The sequence below is a fragment of the Embiotoca jacksoni genome, unplaced genomic scaffold (genome assembly GCF_022577435.1).
Source record: "Embiotoca jacksoni isolate LCO1_2020_lvr unplaced genomic scaffold, fEmbJac1.0.p SCAF_26, whole genome shotgun sequence".
Taxonomy (NCBI): domain Eukaryota; kingdom Metazoa; phylum Chordata; class Actinopteri; family Embiotocidae; genus Embiotoca; species Embiotoca jacksoni.
Genome location: NW_027185377.1, coordinates 1,559,769 through 1,584,489, shown reverse-complemented (window position 1 = coordinate 1,584,489; position 24,721 = coordinate 1,559,769). Strand labels below are relative to the sequence as shown.

The window sequence follows — 24,721 nt, the reverse complement described above, 5'->3', positions numbered from 1 at the left end:
TTGTGTGTGTGTGTGTGTGTGTGTGTGTGTGTGTTGTGTGTGTGTGTGTGTGTGTGTGTGTTGTGTGTGTGTGTGTGTGTGTGTGTGTGTGTTGTGTGTGTGTTGTGTGTGTGTGTGTTGTGTGTGTGTTGTGTGTGTGTGTGTTGTGTGTGTGTGTGTGTGTGTGTGTGTGTGTGTGTGTGTGTGTGTGTGTGTGTGTGTGTGTGTGTGTGTGTGTGTGTGTGTGTGTGTGGTCCCCTCAGATCTGCAGCTCGTTCTCAGCCCGTGCAGGTGTTCAGGGTCACATCAAGATGCACCACGCTCACACCAACGTGGTCGGCCTGGGTGACTCCAGCGTGTGGAAGGTGCCCCTCCTCCCCCGCAGCGTCTACCTGTTCGTGGCGCCGCTGGCCGTGCCCGTCATCACGCCGCTGGTCGCGCTCGGTGAGAAGCGCCGCAGACGTTCTTTAGGCGCCGACTGAAATATTTCAACATTAAACGTGACGATCGTCACGAAGCCGAGACGGTTTCCTCTCCGTGATCCTCCTCGTGTGACTTCGCCTCTCTTGCTTTTCTTCTTCTTTCTTTTTCGCAGCTCATCTTAGGGGACACTCTTCGGCCCTGGTCTTGAGGACCGTCGTCATGGTAACGCTGGGCCTGTATTCGCAGTACTGGCTGCTGGTCAACGTGTCGGGGTTCACGTCGCCGCTCAGCGCCCTGCTCTGCATGCTGGTGTGCCGGGCGATGTTCTGCGTGCCGTACATCCACGTCAACATCTTCCAGGTGAGGACGGGCGTCTGCAGCTTTAAAAACAAACAAACAACAACAAACAAACAAACACTGAATTCAGTTTCTTTTAAAGAAGAAAGGTATTAAAAAGAAAATATCGTGTTAAAGCGGAACAAATCAGCTTCTTCCTGTTTTTGTTGTCTGGGAAAGTTGTACGTTTATGTTTTTCTCTTGGTTCTCGGTTCTTGTTGTTTTTGTGAACTTCTCTTGTTTAAACAAAGTCGAGTGTTCAGAGAAAAAGAAACGTTTATGTACGCCGATCCCAGATTTAGTTTGTGTTCGTTTGATGTGGAGCGATCGTGAGGCCTTTCTCTGAAACTCGTGCAGCGTTGTGCTCCCGTAGATCAGAGCTGGACTGAAGGGATTAAACACAAAAAAGAAAAAGGAAATAGTTTTCCCAGATGGAGGCGGAGTCCTGCAGGTTCATTGTTCTGATCAAAGGGAGCGAAGGTGGATCAGAAAACAGGTTCCTGAAGTGAAGTCAAACAGGGAGAAAGTGTTTGTTCTCACCAGAGGACGGACTGAGTGTCCCCGGTGTCCTGCTGCTGTTGTTGGCGAACTGTCTTATCTTTTATCTTTTTCCCCGAACTCCGTGCTCTGTAGCCCGAAGACGACCTTTGATTTGGTCGACTTTACGCTTTTTATGAAAAACACTTCAGGTTTTTATTTTTTTTATTGCTGTTCTTTTGTTGCTTTTCAGCCCACGGAAAGTATTGATTGACTAAAACAAAGTAAACAACTGCTCTCTCCATTATAAAGAGGTTTTGTTTTGTTTTTTTGAAGACGTTACAAAAGATAATAATTTATATTTCTACCCACAGAATATCTCCACGTTTGGGAATCCCTGTTCTTAAATCCTTAAAACCTTTTAGACAAGAGTTTCATTATTGTTCCAAATTAAATTTAAAAAACAGCATCAGATTTCCTCTGCTGCTCATTATATGTGAATATCATGTGACATTTAATTAACTTGTAAAAGCAAACTGTCTGACTGCAGCACATCGGGCTGCCGATGTTCTCTCCGACCCACCGACCGAAGAGGATTTACCAGATGACCCACGGGGTCCTGAACCTGCCACGCAACCCTCTGCTGGACTGGATTTTCGGACACTCGCTCATCAACTGCCACGTGGAGCACCACCTCTTCCCCTTCCTGTCCGACAACATGTGTCTAAAGGTCAGAGTTCAAAGTGACTTCACAGCTCAAACCATGGCAGACTAGCATCCCTAAGCTATCCATTCGTGTCACTAGGCTAGTCACTAGTAATGCTGGGCTAGTCACTATCATCCCCAGGCTAGTCACTAGTAATGCTAGGCTAGTCACTAGCATCCCCAGGCTAGTCTCTAGTAATGCTAGGCTAGTCACTAGCATCCCTAAGCTAGTCACTAGTAATGCTAGGCTAGTCACTATCATCCCTAGGCTAGTCTCTAGTAATGCTAGGCTAGTCACTAGCATCCCCAGGCTAGTCACTAGTAATGCTAGGCTAGTCACTAGCATCCCTAGGCTAGTCTCTAGTAATGCTAGGCTAGTCACTAGCATCCCTAGGCTTCCTTACTGTTCTTTAAGAATGTGAATGTTCAGCGTAGTGATGCTAATGATGCTAATGATGCTAGTGATGCTGGTGATGCTAATGATGCTAGTGATGCTAATGATGCTAATGATGCTGGTGATGCTAATGATGCTAATGATGCTAGTGATGCTAATGATGCTAATGATGCTGGTGATGCTAATGATGCTAATGATGCTGGTGATGCTGGTGATGCTAATGATGCTGGTGATGCTGGTGATGCTAATGATGCTGGTGATGCTAATGATGCTAATGATGCTGGTGATGCTGGTGATGCTAATGATGCTGGTGATGCTAATGATGCTGGTGATGCTAATGATGCTAGTGATGCTGGTGATGCTAATGATGCTAGTGATGCTAATGATGCTAATGATGCTGGTGATGCTGGTGATGCTGGTGATGCTGGTGATGCTAATGATGCTGGTGATGCTAATGATGCTAATGATGCTAGTGATGCTGGTGATGCTAATGATGCTAATGATGCTAGTGATGCTAGTGATGCTGGTGATGCTGGTGATGCTAATGATGCTGGTGATGCTAATGATGCTAATGATGCTAATGATGCTAGTGATGCTGGTGATGCTAATGATGCTAATGATGCTAGTGATGCTGGTGATGCTGGTGATGCTAATGATGCTAATGATGCTAGTGATGCTGGTGATGCTAATGATGCTAATGATGCTAGTGATGCTAGTGATGCTGGTGATGCTGGTGATGCTAATGATGCTAGTGATGCTGGTGATGCTAATGATGCTAGTGATGCTGGTGATGCTAATGATGCTAATGATGCTAGTGATGCTGGTGATGCTGGTGATGCTGGTGGGTGGAGGTCGGTTCTGTTTCCGGTGGGTTTGCTGAGGAAGGAATGGAAATGAACATCAGAGGTCAGAGAGCGGACTCTGACGGAGACCACCACCTCCCCCACCTCTCCCCTCTCCTCCCCCCCCCCCCCCCCCCTCTCCTCCCCGGTCTTATGTTTAGTGAAACCCTCAGCGACGTATAAACACTGGTGCTTCTGGATGTAAACAGTCGTTAATGTTTCGAGTCCTGTTTTTTCTTTTTGACCCACTTTTGACTGGTCGGTTGATTTACTTATTTATTTATTTTTCTCCGTTAACTGTGCAGGTGAAGCCGGTCGTGTCCAAGTACCTGACGGAGAAGCAGCTGCCCTACCAGGAGGACGGCTACCTGTCCCGCCTGCACCTGTTCTTCCACCGCTACCAGGAGCTGATGGTGTTCGCCCCGCCCATCACGGAGCTCGTGGGGGTTCAGTGACGGAGAAAAAAACACCAAAACCGGTTCGGACTAAAGACCGCCGGCGCTCTAAAGCACAAAGAATCTCCGCGGAGGCTTTCAATCGGTAGTTGAATATTTAGGAGCTGAATTAACCCTCCTGATTGGGTTTTATTTCATGAATATCCTTCACTTTTAGAGATCGTTTAAGCACAACAGTAGCATCCTCTAAACTGACCTGGAGTCTGTCTCAGGAAGCAAAGTCCACTCACCCGGATGTTTCTGACGTCATCGGTTCGACCGCTCACCTGCAGCAGGAAGACGTTCACAGCTTCACGGTGTCACAAAGAAAGAATTCAGTTACTGTCTGTTATAAAATACTCTTAAAATACTTTCCTGCAGATGAAAATTTAACAAGCGGCAGATATATTTATTTTATATAACTTTTTTTTAAAAAGGTAAAAACCACTGACAGCACAACAATAAATAAAACGGCACTAAAAGACGAGGAGGGAGTTTATGAGACCTCGAAGAACCTGAGAAAGTTACAAAACAATTTTTAGTATTAAGAAAAAGTTCAACACTAAAGGAATCACTTACTGTTTGAATTCACTTGTTGTTTCTCATTTGTAGAAATCACAGCTGCAGTCATTTCATATCTGCTGCAGGACGTAGGGTTGAGTTTTTATTATACTTTGAGGTCTTTATATGTACAGATAACAATAAAAGTCAATAAATATAAAATAAAATGAACAGAAACTAACTGCTTCCTTTTGTTTAGTTTGGTTGACATTGACTCATCTCCAAAAACATCAGAGCAGATTTCTCACGTAATAAAATTTGAGAACTGAGAACAATTTTCCTTCAAACTCAGACAGCAGCTTCATTTTTATTTCCTCACAGTTTCATATCGTTTTCGTTTTTTCACGTCATTTGAATTTGTTTTCCTGTTTGTCTTCAGGAGACACAATAACAAGTCTTTTGTCTCTCAAACAGTGCATGCTGGGAAGTTTTCTATCGTGTTAGTTGAATTCAATGACTGGGTTTATTCATTCAACTAACAAGTTCTGAAAATAACTCAAATTGAATGAACTAAATTTATTATATTAAAATGAAATCAAGGTGGAAACATGAACTGATTCTACTGAACTTCTGCATAAAAGTTTGACAGGAAATCTCTGCTGGAAGACTCAAAACATCTGGCAGAGAGAGAGAGAGAGAGAGAGAGAGAGAGAGAGCAGTGTAATGTGATATAATATAATATAATATAATATAATATAATATAATATAATGATGTTTGAGGCAGGAATCAATTATAATCAGACAGCTTCATGAGGCAGACTCCTGTTTTCCTACACTGACAGATGATTGTTTGAATCAATAAGTGATTAATTTGTTCATCCGTCCTCATCTGTAGCTGCAGGATGTAAGAGCACAGATGTGTGTGTGTGTGTGTGTTTCTTAGAATAAAGTGAATTTAATGAATTTAAAGTTGCTTTGTTTTTTATTTTACATATATAACACGTAGTGATTCGACTCACTCCTACTCAAACACGTGGGAATAAAAGCTTTAGTTAATATTTTGTTTTAGGCATAAAATCCTTGACATTTATTGTTGTGGCCACTTGGGGGCAGCAGAGGTCATAAACACAAGAAAGTTGTTTTAGCGAAGAGCTACAAAAATATTTAGTCTCAAGCGCTTGCTGAACCTCCGGTCAACTGATCTGTCCGTCCAAATGTAACCGGCCAATGGGGACGCGGCGCTTTGAGGCCCCGCCCATACGAAACTGAAAAATTAAACAGCGAAACTGGAAAGAAAGCGACAACAGAAGAGAAATCAGTGAATGAAATCAGTGAAAGAAAGACGGGACTATTTTAAGCAAATATATTTCTATTCATTTTCAATTTATTCCGTTTTCTTTGATACGAGAAAATCAGTTTGTTTAATTATTATGACACAAATGTAATCTTGTATATCAGCAGCACTGTTTCCTTTCTGCTGTTTTAAATGATATTTTTCCATTTTCCAATAATCCCCCTTCAGTTTTTTGGGTGAATTTGAAGCTACTTTTAACTGATTTGATTAAAGATTTCACACCAATAAATTAAACTGTCTGACAATCAGAAAAAAAAAAAGTGAAGATTATTTGTAAACAAAAGATCAAGCCACATCTGTGATTGGCTGAGAAGACGTGATCGGTCACATGACGTGATGAGAGAGACTCTTCCTTGTGTTTTTCCTGAGTGAGCTGTGGACACTCGGTGGCGCTATCTCCTCCGACGCTGACTCACTCAGTGTTTTCAGGAAGCTGGTGACCAGACAAAAGGCTGCTGATCGCTGTCATCGGGACTGTTTGATCGTAGTGCAGCAGAGCAACAAAGCGGGCGGTGAGGTCATCAGCCGGGTGAGTGAATACAAACCCCACAAACACTGCTGCTGTTTACTGGGTGGAGAAGTTAATCTGGAGGAATGCAACCCTAAACCTCTGAGTTCCTGGTTTTGATGAGGGAGCTCCACCCAGAGGGAGGGTGTGTGTGTGTGTGTGTGTGTGTGTGTGTGTGTGTGTGTGTGTGTAATTGTTTGTTTGCTGGCATGTGAGAGCTGAAGGGGCGGGAAGTGTTTAGAGTGAAACTAGGAGCCCCATCGAGGTGTGTCTGTTCTTCAGAGTGATCCAGGAACTGTTGTCTGTTGAGGAGCAGCTGAGCAGGAGAAGAGCTGCAGACATGGCAGAGACGGCAGCAGAGGAAGCAGCTCCCGACTCCAAACAGCTGAGCGGCATCTCCTCAGGTGAGCTGAGCGCTCCCTCCGTTTGTGGCTCCTGTCTCGGGGTCAAAGGCGAAGGATGCCCCGAGTGTCTGCGGAGCTCCGACGGGCCCAAACAGAACGGGACGGCCGAGGCTCCCGTGATCGCAAGCAAAGAGGAGCAGAGTCGGGACTCAAAGACGGCCGAGGAGGTCAAGATCCAGGAGGAGCCGAAGGAGTCCGAGAAGCCCGAGAAGCCCGAGGAGGAGAGGAAGGAGGTGCAACCGAAGGACGAGGAGGCGAAGGAGGAACCTTTGGGCCCCGACGACGTGGTGTGCGACTCGTGCATCGAGAGCCCCCGCAGGGCCCTCAAGTCCTGCCTCACCTGCCTGGTGTCGTACTGCGAGGCCCACCTGAGGCCTCACCTGGAGAACGCCAAGTTCCAGAACCACCGGCTGGTGGAGCCGCTGCGGGACATCGAGAGACGGACCTGCGAGAGCCACAAGTGGCCGCTGGAGCTGTTCTGCAGCGCCGACGCCTGCTGCATCTGTCAGGACTGCGTGACGGAGGAGCACCGGGGCCACAACACGGAGCCGGTGGTGGACGCCCGCAGACGCATAGAGGCAAGTGTTCCTCACACATACGAATATATAAATATATAAAGTTCACCTTCGCTCTCAGTTACAGATGATCGATCGATCGGCTGATTCAGTCCATCGTTTGAGTCCTGAATGCTCTAAACATGAAGTCTGCTTGTGTGAATTCAAACAGAAAAGATGTTTTCTCGGCCTGCAGAGGTGGAAATATTCAGTGTTTCACATTAAAAAAGGAAAACTGAATCAGATTTATGATCATCTGTGACCCCTCAGATTTACTTTGGGTCTCCGTAAGTTTTCCAGCTAAATCATTTATCAAGAAAAAAATCTCTACATGAGGATCTGCTGTTTTCCTCCAGTTTAAACTTAGTATTGATGGTTTTTTTTGGCACCGATCAGAAAAAACAAGAAAATTAAAGACATTTTTCATGAATATTTGACAAAATTCTGAATTGACTTATCAAAATTAGTAAGTGATAGTGAAAATAATCTTTAGTTAGTTGCAGATGAGTCTCCTGTGAGGTTTTTGCTTTGCGGAGTGTTTTCTTTACTTTTCCATGTGTGTTAAAGGTCTCGCAGGTTTTAAAGTAAATACAGGTTTTCACCGCCAGAAGAAACAAAAACATGACGGCCAGAGTTTCATTAATTTGCAACCGGAGCTCAGAAATGATCTTTTAAATCTCAGCTGGACTTCCACACAGCGAGGAGGAGATGTATTTATAGTCCGGTGTAATTGAGCGAGTTGGAGCATCGAAGTTGTTCTCAAATGTCCTCTGAATATTTAATCCAATCAAAACAGTTATTCTGAGTCTAAATCTGTCTGAAGGTCAACCAATCAGCTTTCTGGAAACTCGAGCACCAGTTAAATCATTCCTCTTTTCTTCCTGACAGTTCAGGTTTAAGGATTCAGATATTTTTGGTGTTTATCTTGTGGGGCAAAAGGAGGCAAACATAAACCATAATAATGAATTCTGATCAACAGCTGTTATGTTACGAGCTATGAACGATGGCTCGGCTTCACTTTACCTGTTTTAGTATTTCCGGTGACGTCGAGCTCCTCTTCGACATCAGCGTCAAATCTACAAAACAAAAAAAATGATTGGTACAAAGTAAACTAGGGATGACATGATACATAAATATAATTGAAGAAACACAAGTTGAGGAAAATATAGATTTAAAGGAAATCACTGAGGTGGTGATTTAGACACGTCAGTAAATCCCTTTTTGGTTTTTAAATCAAGTTCTTAAGACCGTTTTCCCAGTTGTGCTGCAGGATGTGATGTTGAGCTCAAATACACAAATGCTCACAAATATATTTTCTAACCTCAGATTACAACAAAAATTTAAGCAAAGTTGGTGTCGATTTTTCTAATTTGGTGAAATACAGCATTTTATTGTCTGCAAATAAAAGTAGTTTCTGTTGATTTTCACACGTTAACATTTTCCTGCCAAACAAAAGTTTCATGTTATATTTACATGTTTCTGGGTGTTTGTTTGACATCTAACTAACAATTTTTAATGTGAGATTTGCTCTAAAATATTTCTGCAAGCGGTACAAAGAGGGGCAGAGTTAAAGGGACTTCCTGTCTTGTTCTCCTTCCCAAAATAAATGCAGCTGTCGGGAATTTAAAAAGCACTTTCCCAAATCTTAGGTTGAGTGATTTCTAACCCATGCAGTCATGCTGGTTCATGATAAAGAAATGATTTGCAGGGCTCCCCTCGGGGTCTAAATTTATTTGAACCAGGAGTAGCTTCGGCTCCGGACACGCTCGGACCTGCTTGAGGAATTTAAACTTGACTTGACAACCTGAAAACAAGCCGGCGCTTTGAGCAGCGCAAACATGAGAGTCTAGAAACGGGACGCGTCGCCCCTTCAAAGTAAAACCAGGAAACAACAGAGTTTTCCTGAATAAGAAAAACATCTCAAATATTTATATCCAATACTGTGTGTCTGGCGGGATTTCACATATTTCCAGCGTGACAGCTCGGCCGGTGGTTTCCATTGAGCGAAAAACTCTCTGAAGTCTGTTTTTTTTCTCTCCGGTTACGTTCACAGAAGGAACTGATGGAGAAGCAGACCGAGATGGTGAAAACGGTGACGGCGGCAGAAAACGCCATCAACAAACTTCAGCTCAACACCGTCTCCATCGAGGTAAACGGCCGAGTCATCCGAGCACTGTTGCACTTGAGCACTGACGTCACAACGAGCACTTAAAGATGAGTTGGCGGCAGTTATTTTTGCGGGCTGTGAAACCGGGAGGTTTTCTGGAACCACCCAAACCAGACGGGTTTAACCGAGGTCAGGGAGGAAACCCCAAAGCAGGCTGCAATAACGTAGCGTCACCGTGTGTCATCTCTCATGTTGGACAGAATTCGGTGACGGAGGTGCGGGCGGTGATCGAGAGCCAGTTCGAGGAGCTGAAGGCGGTGGTGGAGCGAGCCAAGAGGGAGGTGACGGAGATCCTGGAGGTGGAGGAGAAGCAGGCGCTGCAGCAGGCCGAGGGGATCCGGGTGCACCTGGAGCAGAGGTGCACCGAGCTGAAGAAGACTCAGGGGCAGATGGAGAAGCTCTCCAGGAATAAAAACGACGTGGACTTCCTGCAGGTACGATCGAGACGTGTTTTTAACTTCAGGACACGTCTTATTTCAGCGTGATTAAATCTCATGTTTCTAATCAAAGACAAATCATCTCGTCCACAAACAAAATGCACTCCGACTCGTTTCAGGGTAACAAGTCCTGACTCAGTCAGATATTTGAACTATTTTTCATCCCGAACTGAAAAAAATAAACAAGTCTGACTGGTTGATTTACCACACACACACACACACACACACACACACACTCACACACACTCACACTCACACACACACACACACACACACACACACACACAGAGAAAACATCCTGTTAACTATTTATTTAAAGTAAATAAAAATCTGCAGATGTGGTAACATAATACTCTCGTAGTTTTCTCTAAGAGAAGTTGAAGGTGCATTAAACCGGATTATTTGTCTTTAAACTCACTTCTCTGTCGGGTTAATATCTTTTTTATAGATGTCCCCTGTAGAGGCGACAAAATTTGGCGAATCAGCTTTGTCTTTGGAGTTTGATGGAAATCAGAAACATTGCTGTATTGGACATTTTTTTAAATGAAATACAAAACAAAAGTGGTTAAAATCTAGTTAGATGTCTATTTATAAATGTGAGTCCGAAGCTTTGTGCGCCCACCATCAACCCCGACCTCCTCTTGCAGTTCAGAAATGAGGCGCTTCTTTCCAAATAAAACGTTGCCTCCAGGCAATGTTTCTGATCGGGAAAAGAAATGTCACGAGTGGCATTTCGAGCAGAAACTGTAGTTTCTAAAGGAGACAGAAAGTCCCCTCGTCCTCCCGTCGTCCTCCCGTCGTCCCTCCTGAGCATCACCGAGGTTTGTTTTTCCAGGAGTACTCGCAGTGGAAGAAGGAAGCCACCGACATCTCTCTGCCCGGCGTCTACATCGGCCTGATGGACCGCCTCAACTCCTTCAGCCGCGTCATCGTGGACTCCACGCAGGAGCTCTGCGCCATGCTGGTGTCCTCGTACCTGGACAAGGTCAAAGAGACGTGTAAGAACGGTAAGAAAGTTGTAGGTTTGGTTTTTTGGTGCCAGCTGAGGACGTCGTTTCACGCTTGTAAATCTGCGTCATCGTCGTTTAAACACGTTCTTCTGTCCTTTCAGACAAAATGGGAATAAAGACGACGGTCCATCAAATCGTCGCAGCCAAACAGAACATGTCGATTCCAGATCCGGTGACACGAGCAGACTTCCTCAAGTGTAAGTGCTTCGTTGGTTATTTCTGTACTTTCATCGCGGTGTTTTAAACTTAAATACCATCGACAACATTTCATACTGGTGATTTCATCTCTATAAAGAAAGGTTGTGAACAATATTCCCACGATGTTCTTTTATAGAGTTAATTGGAGTTTCCAAACCGCCTGAAGTCTCATTTAACATTTAAAAGTTAAAACTGCCGAACATGATCCGGCAGCTCGGCTGTTTAATGAGCCCAAAGAACCGGTTTAAGGTTTCATGAAGTTTTTTTTAAATGCATCTGTAATAAACTTGGAGACCTTTTACTGTTGGATTCGTCTTCCAGCTCTGGATTATGAATGTTTTCAGTCTAAATGAGACAACCTGATTAAAATAAGAGCTGATAATAGTAAATTACTGTTGATGGGATCAAAAGGATATAAAGAGATATTTATCTATATCTATAAGTGATTATTCTTCCCTATTATTATTTTTTTTCTTGTTATTTTAGTTTTAAAATACTGAAACCTGGAACACACGTCAGTCGTGGCAAAAATTGCCGTACTGTAGTGGTTTGGTGAGTGGGCGTGGCCTAATAGCTCACTAGCGCCCCCTAGACTGCAGCCCCGGCACCTAGTTTCACCGACATACACGAAATTCGGTGGCCATGAGTATCACGGCTGGTTTAGTTTATAATCCAAGAAAGAAACAATGCGGAGGATCCCGTTTGTGCTCAGCTGACCGACGTGTTGATGAATCCTCCGCAGACGCCGCCCAGGTGACCTTCGACGCCGACACGGCTCACAAGTTCCTGCGTCTGACGGAGGAGAACCGGAAGGTGACGAACACCACGCCGTGGCAGCACCCGTACCCCGACGTGCCCGAGCGCTTCGAGAACTGGCGGCAGGTTCTGGCGGCGGAGAGCTTCTACCTCGGCCGGCACTACTTCGAGGCGGACGTCGGCGGCGAGGGAACGCACGTCGGCCTGACGTACAAGAGCATCGAGCGCAAAGGCGACGAGAGCAACGGCTGCATCGCCGGCAACAACTTCTCCTGGTGCCTGCAGTGGAACGGACGCGTCTTCTCCGCCTGGCACAGCGACGTGGAGACGCCGCTGAGCGCCGGGAAGTTCCCCCGCGTCGGCGTCTACGTGGACTACACGGGAGGCCGGCTGGCGTTCTACGGCGTGGACGACGCCATGACGCTCATCCACGAGTACCGGGCCGAGTTCCTGGAGCCGCTGTACCCGGCGTTCTGGCTGTCCAAGAAGGAGAACGTCGTCGCCCTGGTGGCGCCCGGGGAGCCTCTACCTCTGAAGCGCCCCTCCCCCCCCACCTCGCCCACCAACGGAGCTGTTACGTCATAAAATGGCCTCCTGGATGTTTTGTTCGGATGGATTCAGACCGCAGATTAATATCTGTAAAACAACAGCTGTTGAAACTCTTCCACGTTAAACTTGTGTACAGCAGATTATTTTTGTGTTTATCTCGTGTATATTTGAGCTCGAGTCGTATTTATACCTCTGTTTAGGACTCCCGTTACCAGAAATGTTCTCTATTTTCTGTACGCAAAATAAAAAAATTGTATCTTTATTTGCAAAAGAGAAAAGTTTCTCTACTGGAGTTAGCATGCTGACAGCCAGCCGGGCTCGTCCTGTAATACCACTTTGAACCACCAGATGGGACGGTGAGTCGTTGTGGCGTCTCTGCTCTCGTTCACATGACGACGGCTGAAACTCTTTACAAACATAAGCAGAGTAAAAGAACGAAGTCGGTTTGGTGAATGGAGGACGACGGCCACAGAGGAAGAGATGCTGCAGAGATTAATGCTGTATGTAAAAAAAACCACAAATATATCTTCAACAATTATCACTTACAGCCAAGAGAGTACGAGATCCCTCCACTGAAACTGATAACAGGTTGTGAATAGATGTGCACATCTTCCAGAAGCCCCACAATGCATCACTCTGCATCCAGTGAGTGAGCTGATGAACAATAACAACCAGACTACAGCTGGAGTTGAACTGAAGTCCAGTGGGATGACCTCTTATGCAAATGAGCTGCAGGCTTTTATACACCGTGGGAGGAGGAGCCATGCAGAAGGGTAGCTCCGTGACGTAGATAGGTTGGCTTTTAGCCCCGCCTACAAAACCCTGAGGTTTAACTCCACATTTCAGTGCGACAGAATATATACATATATATATATATATATACACATGTATATATATACATATATATATATATATATATATATATATATACATATATATGTATATATATATATATATATATATATACATATATATGTATAAAATGCACTGAGAAGCAAATCTTGGAATTTGCTTCTCAGGATCTTTAACTCCAATGACGCGTTTTTCGTCACGTGACCGACGGGTACGGTGACGTGGAACTGAGCATGTAACCAGGAAGCGCCTGACCAGAACATTCACCATGATAGCAGGAGTAAGTGACACATTTTAAAACTCTTTTTACCTGACGTGTCGTCACCTGAGTGTCGTCACCTGAGTGTCGTCATCTGACGCGGTTAATATGCGGCCGAAGAAACGTTTCACTGCGACGGAGTTCCGGCCGGAGCTGGATATCTGTCGTGCTAATGTTGCTAAGCAGTTAGCATGCTAGGTGTAGCAGCTATCGGACATTTTCTGCTCACGATAACTTAACGTCACTTTCACGTTTTCGTAAAACCACGTAAGCGTCCAAGATTCTTCTTCTTCTAAGAACCGTCCGGAGGTTTCGTTTCGTTTTCATCTTCATGTGTTTAACTTGTAACTAACAGCCTGCTAACGCGAGCTAGCAGCTAGCAGCTAGAGTTAGCTTCTCCTTTGTTTTTTACTGTCAAACAAAAAAATATTAAAATGACAAATAAAACCAACGAGATGTAGTTTCTGTTTAATGTGAGCAAACAGACAAAACGTCTGTTAACAATAAAACTTATAAACTCATTTTGATTTAACTGCTTCGTTTCGTGACCCCTGACCTCTGACCCCTGACCGCTCCACATATGTAAGTCTTTCAGCTGAACGGCTCTGAGTCTGCGGGGGGTTGACCCTCTTCCTTATCGATCCCTCAGGACACCAACGATGAAGACGTGTCTCTGTTCGACGCCGAGGAAGACGCCGGCAAAAGGTCGAAGACGACGAACATCAGGTGAGTTCCTGGTTTTTGTCTCCCGTGTTTGTTTTATGATTGTTTCCGTGTTCTGAGTTGAAACGTGGGACTCCGTCTCCGAAGGCACCCGGTGGCGTCCTTCTTCCACCTCTTCTTCAGGGCCTGCGCCGTCGTCGTCTACCTGCTGTGCGAGTTTTCCAGCGGCAGCTTCATCGGCTGCATGGTGGCGATCATCCTCCTGCTGTCCTGCGACTTCTGGACGGTGAAGGTGAGTCGTCGGGTTTCGCCTGAAGACCCGAGGTCACGTCTCGTACGCTTTTAAATGAGGATCTTCGGCGTTTAGACGAGGTGCTTTCCGAGTAAGGTGAAATATGTCCGTTTCCAGAACATCACCGGGCGGCTGATGGTCGGCCTGCGCTGGTGGAACCAGGTGGACGACGACGGGCGGAGCCACTGGGTGTTCGAGTCCAGGAAGGTGAGACGCTCTCGTCCACGTCGCTGTTTAGAAAGTCTGCTGACGTCACACGATGACGTTTACTGTCAGCCGGCCGTAACGACATCTGCAGATGTCTTCACTGAGAGAAGATCCTGGGTTTTTTTTCAGGGCACCGGGAAGCAACAAGCGTCCAACTCTGAGTCTCGTATCTTCTGGCTCGGCCTGATCGTCTGTCCGGTCCTCTGGGTCGTCTTCACCTTCAGCACTCTGTTCTCATTCAGGATTAAGTGGCTGGTAAGACGTTTAAATTTGAGGAATAAAGTCGACGGATTCCGTTTAAAAACACGTCTTTTGTAATTTCTCTGCCGGTGAATGAGATTTAATCAAACAACAATCTGAAGTCTCACATTTGAAAAAGCAACAACCAGTGAATTTTTTGCTTATAAATCAGTTGCGCCGTAAATTTTTTTTTTTTTTTTTTTTGTGCTTTAATTTGCATGAAATTATTATGACCAGAAGATTACGACATTTCCTGGAAAGAGAAATAAAACAATTAAAATGGGCTGAAGATGATTTATTTGTCATCAGTCGCTTCCAGCTGTCGGTTTGGGCTTTTTTTTGGGGAGATTGATTGATAACCAGAGAGACATATTGCATCATCAGATAAACCATTAACAGTGAACTGTTTCCTCCGTCAGCCGGTGGTGGTGATGGGGGTGGTGCTGCAGGGCGCCAACCTCTACGGATACGTGCGCTGTAAAGTGGGAGGGAAGACCAACCTGAAGAACATGGCGACCAATTATTTTGGACGACAATTCCTCAAACAGGTGATTTGACTTTTTCGGAGTAAGAAAAGCGTAAATTAAAGAGTGTTTTTTATTTGCGACGTCTCTGAAAAAGCTTCGTGTGTTTGTCGTTTCCAGGCGATGTCCAAAGAGGAGGAATCGTAGGCTGAAGCTCTGCGATGGTTCCCGTCTGCATTATTCTCAATGCGCTCATATTATTTTAGCAAATAACCACGAAGAAAAACTTCTTTTTTTTCAACATGAACTGAAAAGTTTTTAGTTTTTTTAATGTATTGTGTCGTCTTTCTCTTCCCTACAGAGGTCAGAGGTCAGAGGTCAGGTGGCTGTTCTCAGTAACCGAAGCCCAGCAATAAACTGTCAGACTTTTAACTGATGGATGAAATGTTTAACTGACAGTAATTTGTGTCGTCGTCTCACAGCTCCCAGATTTATTATTATTTAGTTTGTGCTCTTTTTTGTTTGTTTTTGCCTCTAATAACTTTATAAAACTAAAACAACAATAGTTTCTGAGAGGTATTGTACGAACATTTGGTTTGTATGACAGACTGTGTAAAGTATTTTGTAAATATGTAAGTAAAGAAACTATGTGAAACATCTTTTTGTGCAAATATACATTTGTAACATTTTTCCGAACGGCGTGATAGTTTTTATTCATGAAAAATGGTCTGATTAGTTTCCTTTGTTGTCGGCTTCAGGACAAGTCTCACGTTTGTTATTAAAAATAAATGATTTAAGAAATAAACAAGAAAAATACAAGTTAAACAATTAATACCTTTAACTGGGATTTAGCTGCAGGTCATTTTTGTTTTACACTTTTGTTTCATAATTTAATTTAAAATCACAAAATACTGGTTTGTCAATCAAGACAAGCGGGGATGGTGATTGGCTGTTGAAATCAAAATGATCTGGTATTGTTTTGTTACAGTTTATACTTTTATCTGTATTTTATTCATGATTTCTCTTTATGCTTGTAATGCCTCTCGACTTTAATATTGAGCACGACAGCGACGCCCAGCGGTTGGTTTCTGTCATTGCATGCAGAGTGCTGCTATCTTTGTAGCCGTTGTAGCATCTTCTTCAAAACATCGTTATGTTTATTATTATAAACATTTTTATACGAGCAGCTTCACTGTGAGGGCGCGAAATTACTTCATTAATAAATAAGATTCAAACTTTTTAAATTTACTTTGCCACAACAAACAGTGCAATTTAGTTCCAAAGAAACACTCCCAGGATCACAAGACGGATACGGAAGAGACGGAAACCCCGCCCCGGAAGTTGGGCAACTTTACTTTCAATATAAGAGTCGATAGTTTTCCCACAGAAAACTTATTTGAAATACGGCGACTAACGTCACTAATGCACAGGAGGTTAAAAATTAAAAATACAGATGGGTTTTAGGGACGAAAAGGTAAAGTGTGATGCTTTAGTATCAAATACGCTGTTAGATCGTAGAAACCGACTGATAGAGCAGTTTATTTCCTATTTATTTATTTTTTGTTTGGTTACGTTGTCTTATTTTGAAATTCTAAGCGGAAACAGTTGGCTAATAACGGCTCATCTACCGAGTTGACATCGCTGCTTTTCGCTGCTCACAACAGCAGCTCCCGGGGCGTCGTTGTTTGTTATTTTTACGGTGTAAACAGTGTAAATAAATCGTCTTTAAACCGGTGGAGAGCGGGAGTTACCGGCAGGATGATCCCGACCGAGGACGCGTCCGCCCGGAAGCGAGAGATCGAGGAGAAGCTGAAGCAGGTCAGACATGATGGCTGCACAGGAAAGAAAGCTGCTGTTAATGAATCTCATCCGTTTAGATACAAAAAACAACACATTTGGAAATGTATTACTTGATAATAAAACGTGACTTCCCTGTGTGACGTTCAGGAGCAGGAGACGCTGTCGTTCATCCGGGAGAACCTGGAGAAGAGCGATCAGCTGACGAAGGGCATGGTGAGGTGGACACAGCACAGACACCAGCACAGGCTGCATCTGACATTTACTGCTTCAATAATCCATTTATAAAAGTCACCAGATTAAAGAACAAATCAGTCTGGTCTGTTGTTTGGGAACAAACTGTCTAAAAATCTGACAAAACATTTTGAACTACACTTTTATTTGGAGTTCACTAACCTCGTGTAGAAATGTTTAATTCTTACCATAAAGTATCTGTAAAATGACCTGAGGAATCTCAGAAACATGGAGGCCGTAACCTTTCATCTAAAAAATAATCTGAACTCATTTCATTTCTAAATACAAATAGATGACAGATTACCGTGTCTGTCCTGTCAGGTCTCCATCCTGTCCTCGTTCGAGAGCCGCCTGATGCAGCTGGAGAACTCCATCATCCCCGTTCACAAGCAGACGGAGAACCTGCAGCGGCTGCAGGAGAACGTGGACAAGACGCTGTCCTGCATGGACCACGTCATCAGCTACTACCACGTGGCCAAAGACACGGACCGCATCATCCGGGAGGGGTGAGGTGTCATCGCAGATGTGTGCGAGTCTCAAGGCGGTTGCTAGGAAACCGTTAACGTGTTTTGTTTTGTTTTTTTCCTGTGAGCAGGCCGACGGGCCAACTGGACGAGTATCTGGCCTGCATCGCCAAGATCCAGAAAGCTGTGGAGTACTTTCAGGACAACAACCCGGACAGCCCTGAACTCAACACGGTGGTACGGGATCACATCTGTCTGCTTCACATCTGTACACCGTCTTCGTCTCTCTGTGAAAGACTGCGTGGGAAAATAGTGCAACAATTTAAAAAATAATGTTTCTTAATGTAAAACTGCAAAAAAAGTGGATTTCATCTTCTACGGTTCATAATATCATGAAAAGATTTATAGAATCGGGAGAAATGTTTTTGCGGCTGAAAGTCAATATTTTGACGGCGCTGCATTAAAAACATGAATCTGTGGCGGAAATTACTGCTTGGGCTCAGGAACACTAAATAAAAAATAGAAAATGTTGTGGTGTTTCTGCAGAAAGCGCGCTTCGAGAAGGGGAAGGAGCAGCTGGAGACGGAGTTCCGCGGCCTGCTGACCCGCTACAGCAAACCCGTCCCGCCCATCCTCATCCTGGACGCCATCAGCGTGGACGAGGAGCTGGAGGTCCAGGAGGACGTGGTGCTGGAGCACCTCCCCGAGGCCGTGCTGCAGGACATCATCTGCATCGCCGGCTGGCTGGTGGAGTACGGACGCAACCAGGGTACAAATATCTGATCAGCAGCGAATCTCACAAAAAGACCAAAAACAACCAAATAATCTGATGAACAATATTTTTTTTTATTCCTCCTTCTCCTCCTCCTCCTCCTCCTCCTGCTCCAGATTTCATGAACGTCTACTTCCAGATCCGGTCCAACCAGCTCGATCGCTCCATCAAAGGCCTGAAGGATCACTTCCGTAAGAACAGCGCCTCCTCGGGGATCCTCTACTCGCCCGCCGTCCAGACCAAACGCAAGGACACGCCCACCAAGAAGGCTCCCAAGAGACCAGGTCAGCCGCAGATCGTGTGCTCCTCCACCCTTCATCACCTCCTCCTCAGTCCCCCGTAGATCAGTCTAACACGGCAGCATGACCCTCCACCCAGTGTGCGTTTGATTCGATCACCATCCGGCCACGTTATTGTGTTTTCAGTAATCTTTTCCACCGTCTGCTCTAACCGCCCTTCCTCCTTCTCCTCCTTCATCATCATGTGTTGTGATGACAGTCTACATCCCAGGTAACCCTCAGCAGTGTCCCGCTCGCTTTTACACTTTAAATCCAGAGTTTCTTCACGAACGCTGCTGCCGCTTTCAGATTGAAGTTTAAAAAAATAAATAAAATAAAACGCTGGATTTAAGTGATTGAAGATAAAAAGCTGCCGCCTGAATGAAGTGTGTGTGACGCCGAGAGGTCAGAGGTCACCGGTGGAGACCAAAGCAGAGCTTAAAAGACTTAACATCACAAATCCAAATCTTGATGATGCTGCTGCTCTATGATTTCTCACTAACTCACTAACCGGCAGAGACGCTGCGTGTTATTATTATTAACGTATCTTCTAAACCGACGGACGTGTTTATGAGCAGTGATATTAATAACTGCATATGACTGTATTAATTGTTATTAATTATGATTAATAGCTGTTGATAACCTGTGTCTTCTCTCCCCCCCACCGGGGCCACCGTGTCTCAGCACACGTGTCCTTGTAGTTGCTGTGTAGTTTGTGTGTGTGTGTCTCACCTGTTGTGTAGCTGTGGTGCTAAGGCTGTGGCCCCTCCCCTTTACCCCCCCCCCCCCCCCCCCCCCCCCCGGCCCCCAACACACACACACACACATGGACCCCTGCTGGCTGCCTCGGTGGTGGCGGGATGTGGTTTCTTGAGTTTCATCACTCACTTCTTAGCTTTTCTTTCTTCTTCTTCTTCTTCCTGTTTGTGGGCTGTCTGGACCTCGCTGCCCCCCCCTTCCCCTCCTCCTCCTCCTCTGGACTCTGTCTCTGTGTTTATGGGACCAGGGACCATTCGCAAGGCTCAGAACCTTCTGAAACAGTACTCACAGCATGGGCTGGATGGGAAAAAGGGGGGCTCTAACCTCACTCCTTCTGAAGGTAAAGCACCGCGGCCTCCTCCTCTTCGCTGTCTTCGGTTTTTCTGTTCGACCGTTCGAGGCGCGAAGTCGCAGCAGCTTTTAGTCCTAAACCGCAAAATATATTTCATAAATCTGGGAGAAAAAACAACAACAACAACGAAAGGTACAAAATATCGACTGAAGTTTGAGGTTATATATATCGGACCGGCACATCCAGGGAACTTTGGACTTTTAGCACGGCTCCGCCCCCTTTTGGGGGTAAAACAAAATGACCCTCGCCATAAACTATTAGAGAACTACCGGAGTTAATTAGTTTATAAATGATTCAGAAACACAGTAAATGTAGGTCCTTTTAACTCGCCGTAGAAAACGCAAAATAGATAGAAAAGCCAACTATGGATGGCGCAATGCCGGTCTGATCTATTTCTTGGGGCTTGGTGAAAGGCATTCTGGGTAATGTAGGAGAGTTTCTCTGACTGACTGATGGACTGAAAGCTGCTGCGACGCCTCTCTGGCAGCTGGTTTCTGTCTCGTAGTTTTAACACACCGACTGATTCAGACATCAGTCGAAGCACAAAAACAAACCACCCCCTCCCCCCCCTGCTTTCTCCCCCTCCCCCTCCCCCCTCGCTGGTGCTTGGTGGTGGTCGGTACAGCTGCTCCAGGTAAACGTAAAACCCGGCCCGGTCGCCACCACAGTGGTTTGACCCGGCCCGTGTCTCCCTGCTGCCGCCCCACCCACCAGGTTACGATCACGACCCGCGGGTCAAACACCTCTCTGACGCCCTGACCGAGAAGCACGGGGCCGCCGCAGGTGAGTGACGGGACGCTGTGGGACAAGAGAGGGAACTCAGGCTCCTCACAGAGGTGGTGGCACACATAGAAACACATTTCATCACAAACACCGAGTCAGCAGATAAAACTCCTCCGTGCGGCAGCAGAGTCCGACGTCCCGTCTCCTCCTCGTTGTCCCTCTCAGGAAAGGACGACGTCCTGGACATCGAGATCGACTCCTACATCCACTGCATCAGCGCCTTCGTCAAGCTGGCCCAGAGCGAGTACGCGCTGCTGACGGAGATCATCCCGGAGCACCACCAGAAGAAGACCTTCGACTCGCTCATTCAGGTCTGATTTTACCTCCTCGGTGCGCACCAGTTGTTTTCTTGTCGTTCCTCCGCACGGTCAGCGTCATGACGTCGTCCGTCCGCAGGAGGCGCTGGACAACCTGATGCTGGAGGGAGACAACATCGTGTCCGCCGCCCGTCGCGCCATCATGCGCCACGACTACTCGGCCGTCCTCACCATCTTCCCCATCCTCCGACACCTGAAGATGAACAAGTCGGAGTTCGACGCCACGCTGCAGGTTCGAAGCCGCTCGGTTCCCCCGGCTGACGATCAATAACCCGTTACGTCTTTTTATAAAGTGACCGGATGTTTTTATTGTTCTTTATTAGGGGACGGCGGCGAGCACCAAGAACAAGCTGCCGACGCTCATCACCTCCATGGAGACGATCGGAGCTAAAGCTCTGGAGGAGTTCGCAGACAGCATCAAGGCAGGAAGCTGGCGTGTTCCACCTGTCAATCACCGATCGATCACTGATCAATCACTCATTATTCCGTCTCTTCCACCCACAGAACGATCCGGATAAGGAGTACAACATGCCCAAAGACGGAACGGTCCACGAGCTCACCAGTAACGTAAGCAGACGCTCCGTTTCCTCCCGAGTTGTGTAACGGCGGAGGATTTATTTGCTGTTTGTCCGTCTCCACGGTAACAGCTGACCCCCCCATTCCCTCCCCCTTCTCCTCCTCAGGCCATCCTCTTCCTGCAGCAGCTGCTCGACTTCCACGAGACCGCCGGCGCCATGCTGGCCTCGCAAGGTAGAGTCCCGCCCACGCAGGCGGTCGTTAGCCACGCCCCCTCCTGCTCGCTCCAGTTCAACACTGTCCGGTTTCCCTCCCCCATCAGTCCCACCTGTAACCTCCTCTTCCTCTGATGTTTCCACTTTAATCCCTCCTCTTCCTCTTCCTCTCAGAGACAGTTTCTGTCCAGCATGACTTCAGATCCAGTATTTCTGCCTCCCTCCTCCTCCTCTTCCTCCTCCTCCTCTTCCTCCTGGCTGATGACTGTTTTGCTCATTTTCTGCACTAACAAACCTCCTCTAACCTTTTTTGCACTTGTGCCTCTCTTCCCTTTCTCTTCTGCGTTGCCTCGGCCCTTTTAGTTCTGGGGGACACTTACAATATTCCTTTAGACCCCCGAGGTAAGAGCGAGGCCCCCCCGACGAGGCCGGGTCTGAGTGTTGGTGTGTGTTTTCATGCTGATTAATTAAAAGAGTGACAGGAGGAGACGTGCGTGTGTTTTAATAATCAGTAATACTCCGGTAGAAGTTGTGGACACGCTGACGCCGTCTGTGTTTCCTCCAGAGACGAGTTCGTCGGCGAGCAGCTACACGTCCGACTTCAACAAGCGCCTCCTCAGCACCTACATCTGTGAGTATCTGAGGAGCGTCGCTGCTCCTCCTCACCGGGAGAGAAGTCTTGTGTTTTTCTTCTTTTTTTCTTGAACTCACGTGACTCTGATGTTTCAGGTAAAGTTCTGGGGAACCTGCAGCTCAACCTGCTCAGTAAATCCAAAGTGTACGAGGACTTGGCTCTGAGCGCCATCTTCCTGCACAACAACTACAACTACATCCTGAAGTCTCTGGAGAAGTGAGCGCCGCTCCTCCGTCTCCTCCGTCTCCTCTCACCTCCGACACCGACAGTTTCTGTTTTATTCTACTTTCCTTCAGTCGGATGTTTTAATGAATGGTCGTTCTCTCCGGTGGTTCAGGTCCGAGCTGATCCAGCTGGTCACGGTCACCCAGAAGAGAGCCGAGACGTCGTACAGAGAGCTGATCGAGCAGCAGATCGACACGTACCAGCGCAGGTAAACACGACGTCCGACGACTCCAACGCGCTTCGTGTGACCTGGTCGTGACCTTGTCGTGACCCTGTCGTGACCTTGTCGTGACCTGCCGTGTTTCTCTCCGCTGCAGCTGGCTGAAGGTCACCGAGCACCTGACGGACAGGAACATGCCCGTCTTCCAGCCCGGCACCAAGGTCCATTCATCACCTGTCACTCTTCTAACGTTGGCACCAGAGTGTCAGCTTCAACACACTTCAAAGTGTGACTTTAACACAGATAGTGCTGTTAAACAGAGCGTCTCCCACGGCAACCACCAGGAACATAGTGACGTCTGCTCCGTAATTATAGCTTAAACTGTTCCTGTTGAACCTTTATGACGACGTTGATCAGTCAAACCTTCACCGTGCAGCTTGGAGAAGGTTTGTGGAGTCTAACGCAGTTTAAACTACTCGGACTCCTAAAAACCTTCAAACATTTTGAGGATCTTCAGATATGAAACCATTCAGTTCACATTTTATGATTCAAATTTAATTGTAGTGTTCACATACCTCATTTCTTCTTTCTCTTCTGTAGAAAAGGTTTCAGTTGTAGTTCAGGTGTTCAACGTGAATCTTCTCGGTGTCTTTACGTCGTCTGTGTTTCTGACTCTCGTCTCCCTGCAGCTGAAAGATAAAGAGCGACAAGTGATTAAAGACAAATTCAAGGTGAGGCCAATTTTGAACTGTTAAATATTCAATAAAACAGGAAGAAGAGCATCTCTGACCGTCGTCTGTCTCTCAGGGTTTCAACGACGGCCTGGAGGAGCTGTGTAAGATCCAGAAGGGTTGGGCCATCCCGGACAAAGAGCAGCGCGACTTCATCCGGCAGGCTCAGAGGAAGGTCGTGTCCGAGGCGTACAGAGCGTTCCTGCACCGGTGAGAGAAAAACACAGGTGTTCCCCGTCAGGTGTTCGGTCCGGAGGAGACGAGACGAGCGTCAGAACTCGTCATCGAATAAAACGAAGACACACGGCGACAAAAACGATATTTATTTCATAATTATGTTCAATTAAAGAACTGAGACCGGGATGAATTCTCTGATGTGAGTCCCCCGTCGCCGAGACGCCCGCTGACTCTTCTTCTTCTTCCGGTTTCTTCCAGATGTGCCAACATCTCCTTCACCAAGAACCCCGAGAAGTACCACAAGTACCGAGCGGAGGAAGTGGAGGAGATGATCGAGAAGCTGTTCGACACGTCCGCCTGAGCGTCGCTCCGATCGGACCCGACGTCCTGATTCCTCCCACCTTCATCGCTCCTCCCACCGGCTCCTCCCACCTCCGTCGCCCCTCCCATCTCCGTCGCCCCTCCTACCTCCGTCGCCCCTCCCATCTCCGTCGCCGCGTTTGATGAGGAATGTTTTGTACAAAGACGTGAACTCTGTATTTATGCAACGCGGCCGCTGCGGCTCGTTTCACACGAATAAAGGGAACTCTTGAGTGACAGCTGGTTCTGGTTTGTTCTGTTCATTCAGAGGTGATAATCAATAATCAGACAGGTTTACTGATCGATAACAAACACGGAGCCGAACGTCAGGCTGGTTTTACACTTTATTCTGGTTCCATGAATCTTAATGAGCACTGAAGGATTTTCTATGAGAAACACAGTCAGTGTTCAGTCTGTTAAAGCTGCTGTCATCTATATATTCTTATATATTTGATGCTTATTAACTATTAAAGATGAATAAATGAATTAATTCACATAATAATCAGACAATATAGTGTTATGAAACAGTGCTATTTTATCATCTGAGTATTTTTACTTCATTATGATACTGCAGGACTTTTAATGCTGACGGGGTGTTTTTAAAGGGACGTTCATCTGGGTTTTTTTTTTACTTTGAATGAAACGTTTTCCAGCTTAAAGGTTGTTGTTTTTTTAATCTTCATCAGAAACTCGTCATCGGACGTTTCGGCAACCTGCCGTGACCTCGTCTTCACAGAAACTCTCCGAAACCTTCAGACGAGGACGCGTTAACCTCCCGCAGCAGCTGCACACACTAAATTTAACTGGCTGCTTTTTTTTTTATCCAGGAGTATCCAGGAGGAAGCGTCTGTTTCCTCCTCTGGGAGCTTTAATTACTCTCCGATTCCAACATCTTGCAGGTCTGACGGCGGCTCGGCGCTGAACACCGACTCGCTGGTGGAG

The 24,721-nt window shown here is 46.2% G+C and overlaps 4 protein-coding genes across 13 annotated transcripts in view; all 4 read left to right on the top strand.

The window, feature by feature from the left end:
* The window catches only part of fads6 (fatty acid desaturase 6), a 12,133-nt gene extending 7,075 nt beyond the window's left edge, over positions 1-5,058 (top strand). The window contains exons 3-6 of the mRNA XM_069159992.1: positions 243-423; positions 575-762; positions 1,766-1,945; positions 3,462-5,058. Of these exons, the coding sequence (XP_069016093.1) occupies positions 243-423; positions 575-762; positions 1,766-1,945; positions 3,462-3,611 (699 nt within the window). The 3' untranslated portion in view covers positions 3,612-5,058. The remainder of the gene's footprint in view (positions 1-242; positions 424-574; positions 763-1,765; positions 1,946-3,461) is intronic.
* Positions 5,059-5,506: 448 nt separating this feature from the next.
* trim16 (tripartite motif containing 16) lies at positions 5,507-12,290 on the top strand. Of its 2 annotated transcripts, none has more exons than XM_069159989.1 (7): positions 5,507-5,974; positions 6,270-6,935; positions 8,965-9,060; positions 9,279-9,512; positions 10,351-10,522; positions 10,627-10,722; positions 11,466-12,290. In XM_069159989.1, the coding sequence occupies exons 2-7, from the start codon at positions 6,294-6,296 to the stop codon at positions 12,062-12,064; spliced, it is 1,839 nt and encodes a 612-aa protein (XP_069016090.1). In that variant the 5' UTR covers positions 5,507-5,974; positions 6,270-6,293; the 3' UTR covers positions 12,065-12,290. The 2 variants fall into 2 exon arrangements, with proteins under 2 accessions (XP_069016090.1, XP_069016089.1); XM_069159988.1 differs by having other exon boundaries at positions 6,236-6,935.
* A 767-nt stretch (positions 12,291-13,057) lies between these two features.
* On the top strand, positions 13,058-15,695 carry tvp23b (trans-golgi network vesicle protein 23 homolog B (S. cerevisiae)). Its single transcript, XM_069159985.1, has 7 exons — positions 13,058-13,160; positions 13,789-13,865; positions 13,950-14,094; positions 14,212-14,301; positions 14,431-14,556; positions 14,961-15,089; positions 15,186-15,695. Exons 1-7 carry the CDS (start codon positions 13,149-13,151, stop codon positions 15,210-15,212), a joined length of 606 nt encoding a protein of 201 aa, XP_069016086.1. The 5' UTR covers positions 13,058-13,148; the 3' UTR covers positions 15,213-15,695.
* A 1,044-nt stretch (positions 15,696-16,739) lies between these two features.
* On the top strand, positions 16,740-24,016 carry exoc7 (exocyst complex component 7). 9 transcript variants are annotated; one of them, XM_069159982.1, is made up of 21 exons: positions 16,740-16,823; positions 16,953-17,018; positions 17,358-17,542; positions 17,632-17,737; positions 18,047-18,269; positions 18,389-18,556; positions 19,557-19,649; positions 20,376-20,444; positions 20,610-20,755; positions 20,841-20,993; positions 21,085-21,183; positions 21,266-21,328; positions 21,445-21,511; positions 21,856-21,894; positions 22,058-22,123; positions 22,222-22,342; positions 22,464-22,559; positions 22,669-22,732; positions 23,201-23,242; positions 23,319-23,452; positions 23,678-24,016. In XM_069159982.1, the coding sequence occupies exons 1-21, from the start codon at positions 16,764-16,766 to the stop codon at positions 23,778-23,780; spliced, it is 2,163 nt and encodes a 720-aa protein (XP_069016083.1). In that variant the 5' UTR covers positions 16,740-16,763; the 3' UTR covers positions 23,781-24,016. The 9 variants fall into 9 exon arrangements, with proteins under 9 accessions (XP_069016083.1, XP_069016076.1, XP_069016082.1 ...); XM_069159975.1 differs by lacking the exon at positions 19,557-19,649; XM_069159981.1 differs by lacking the exon at positions 20,376-20,444.
* The last annotated feature ends 705 nt before the right edge of the window (positions 24,017-24,721 follow it).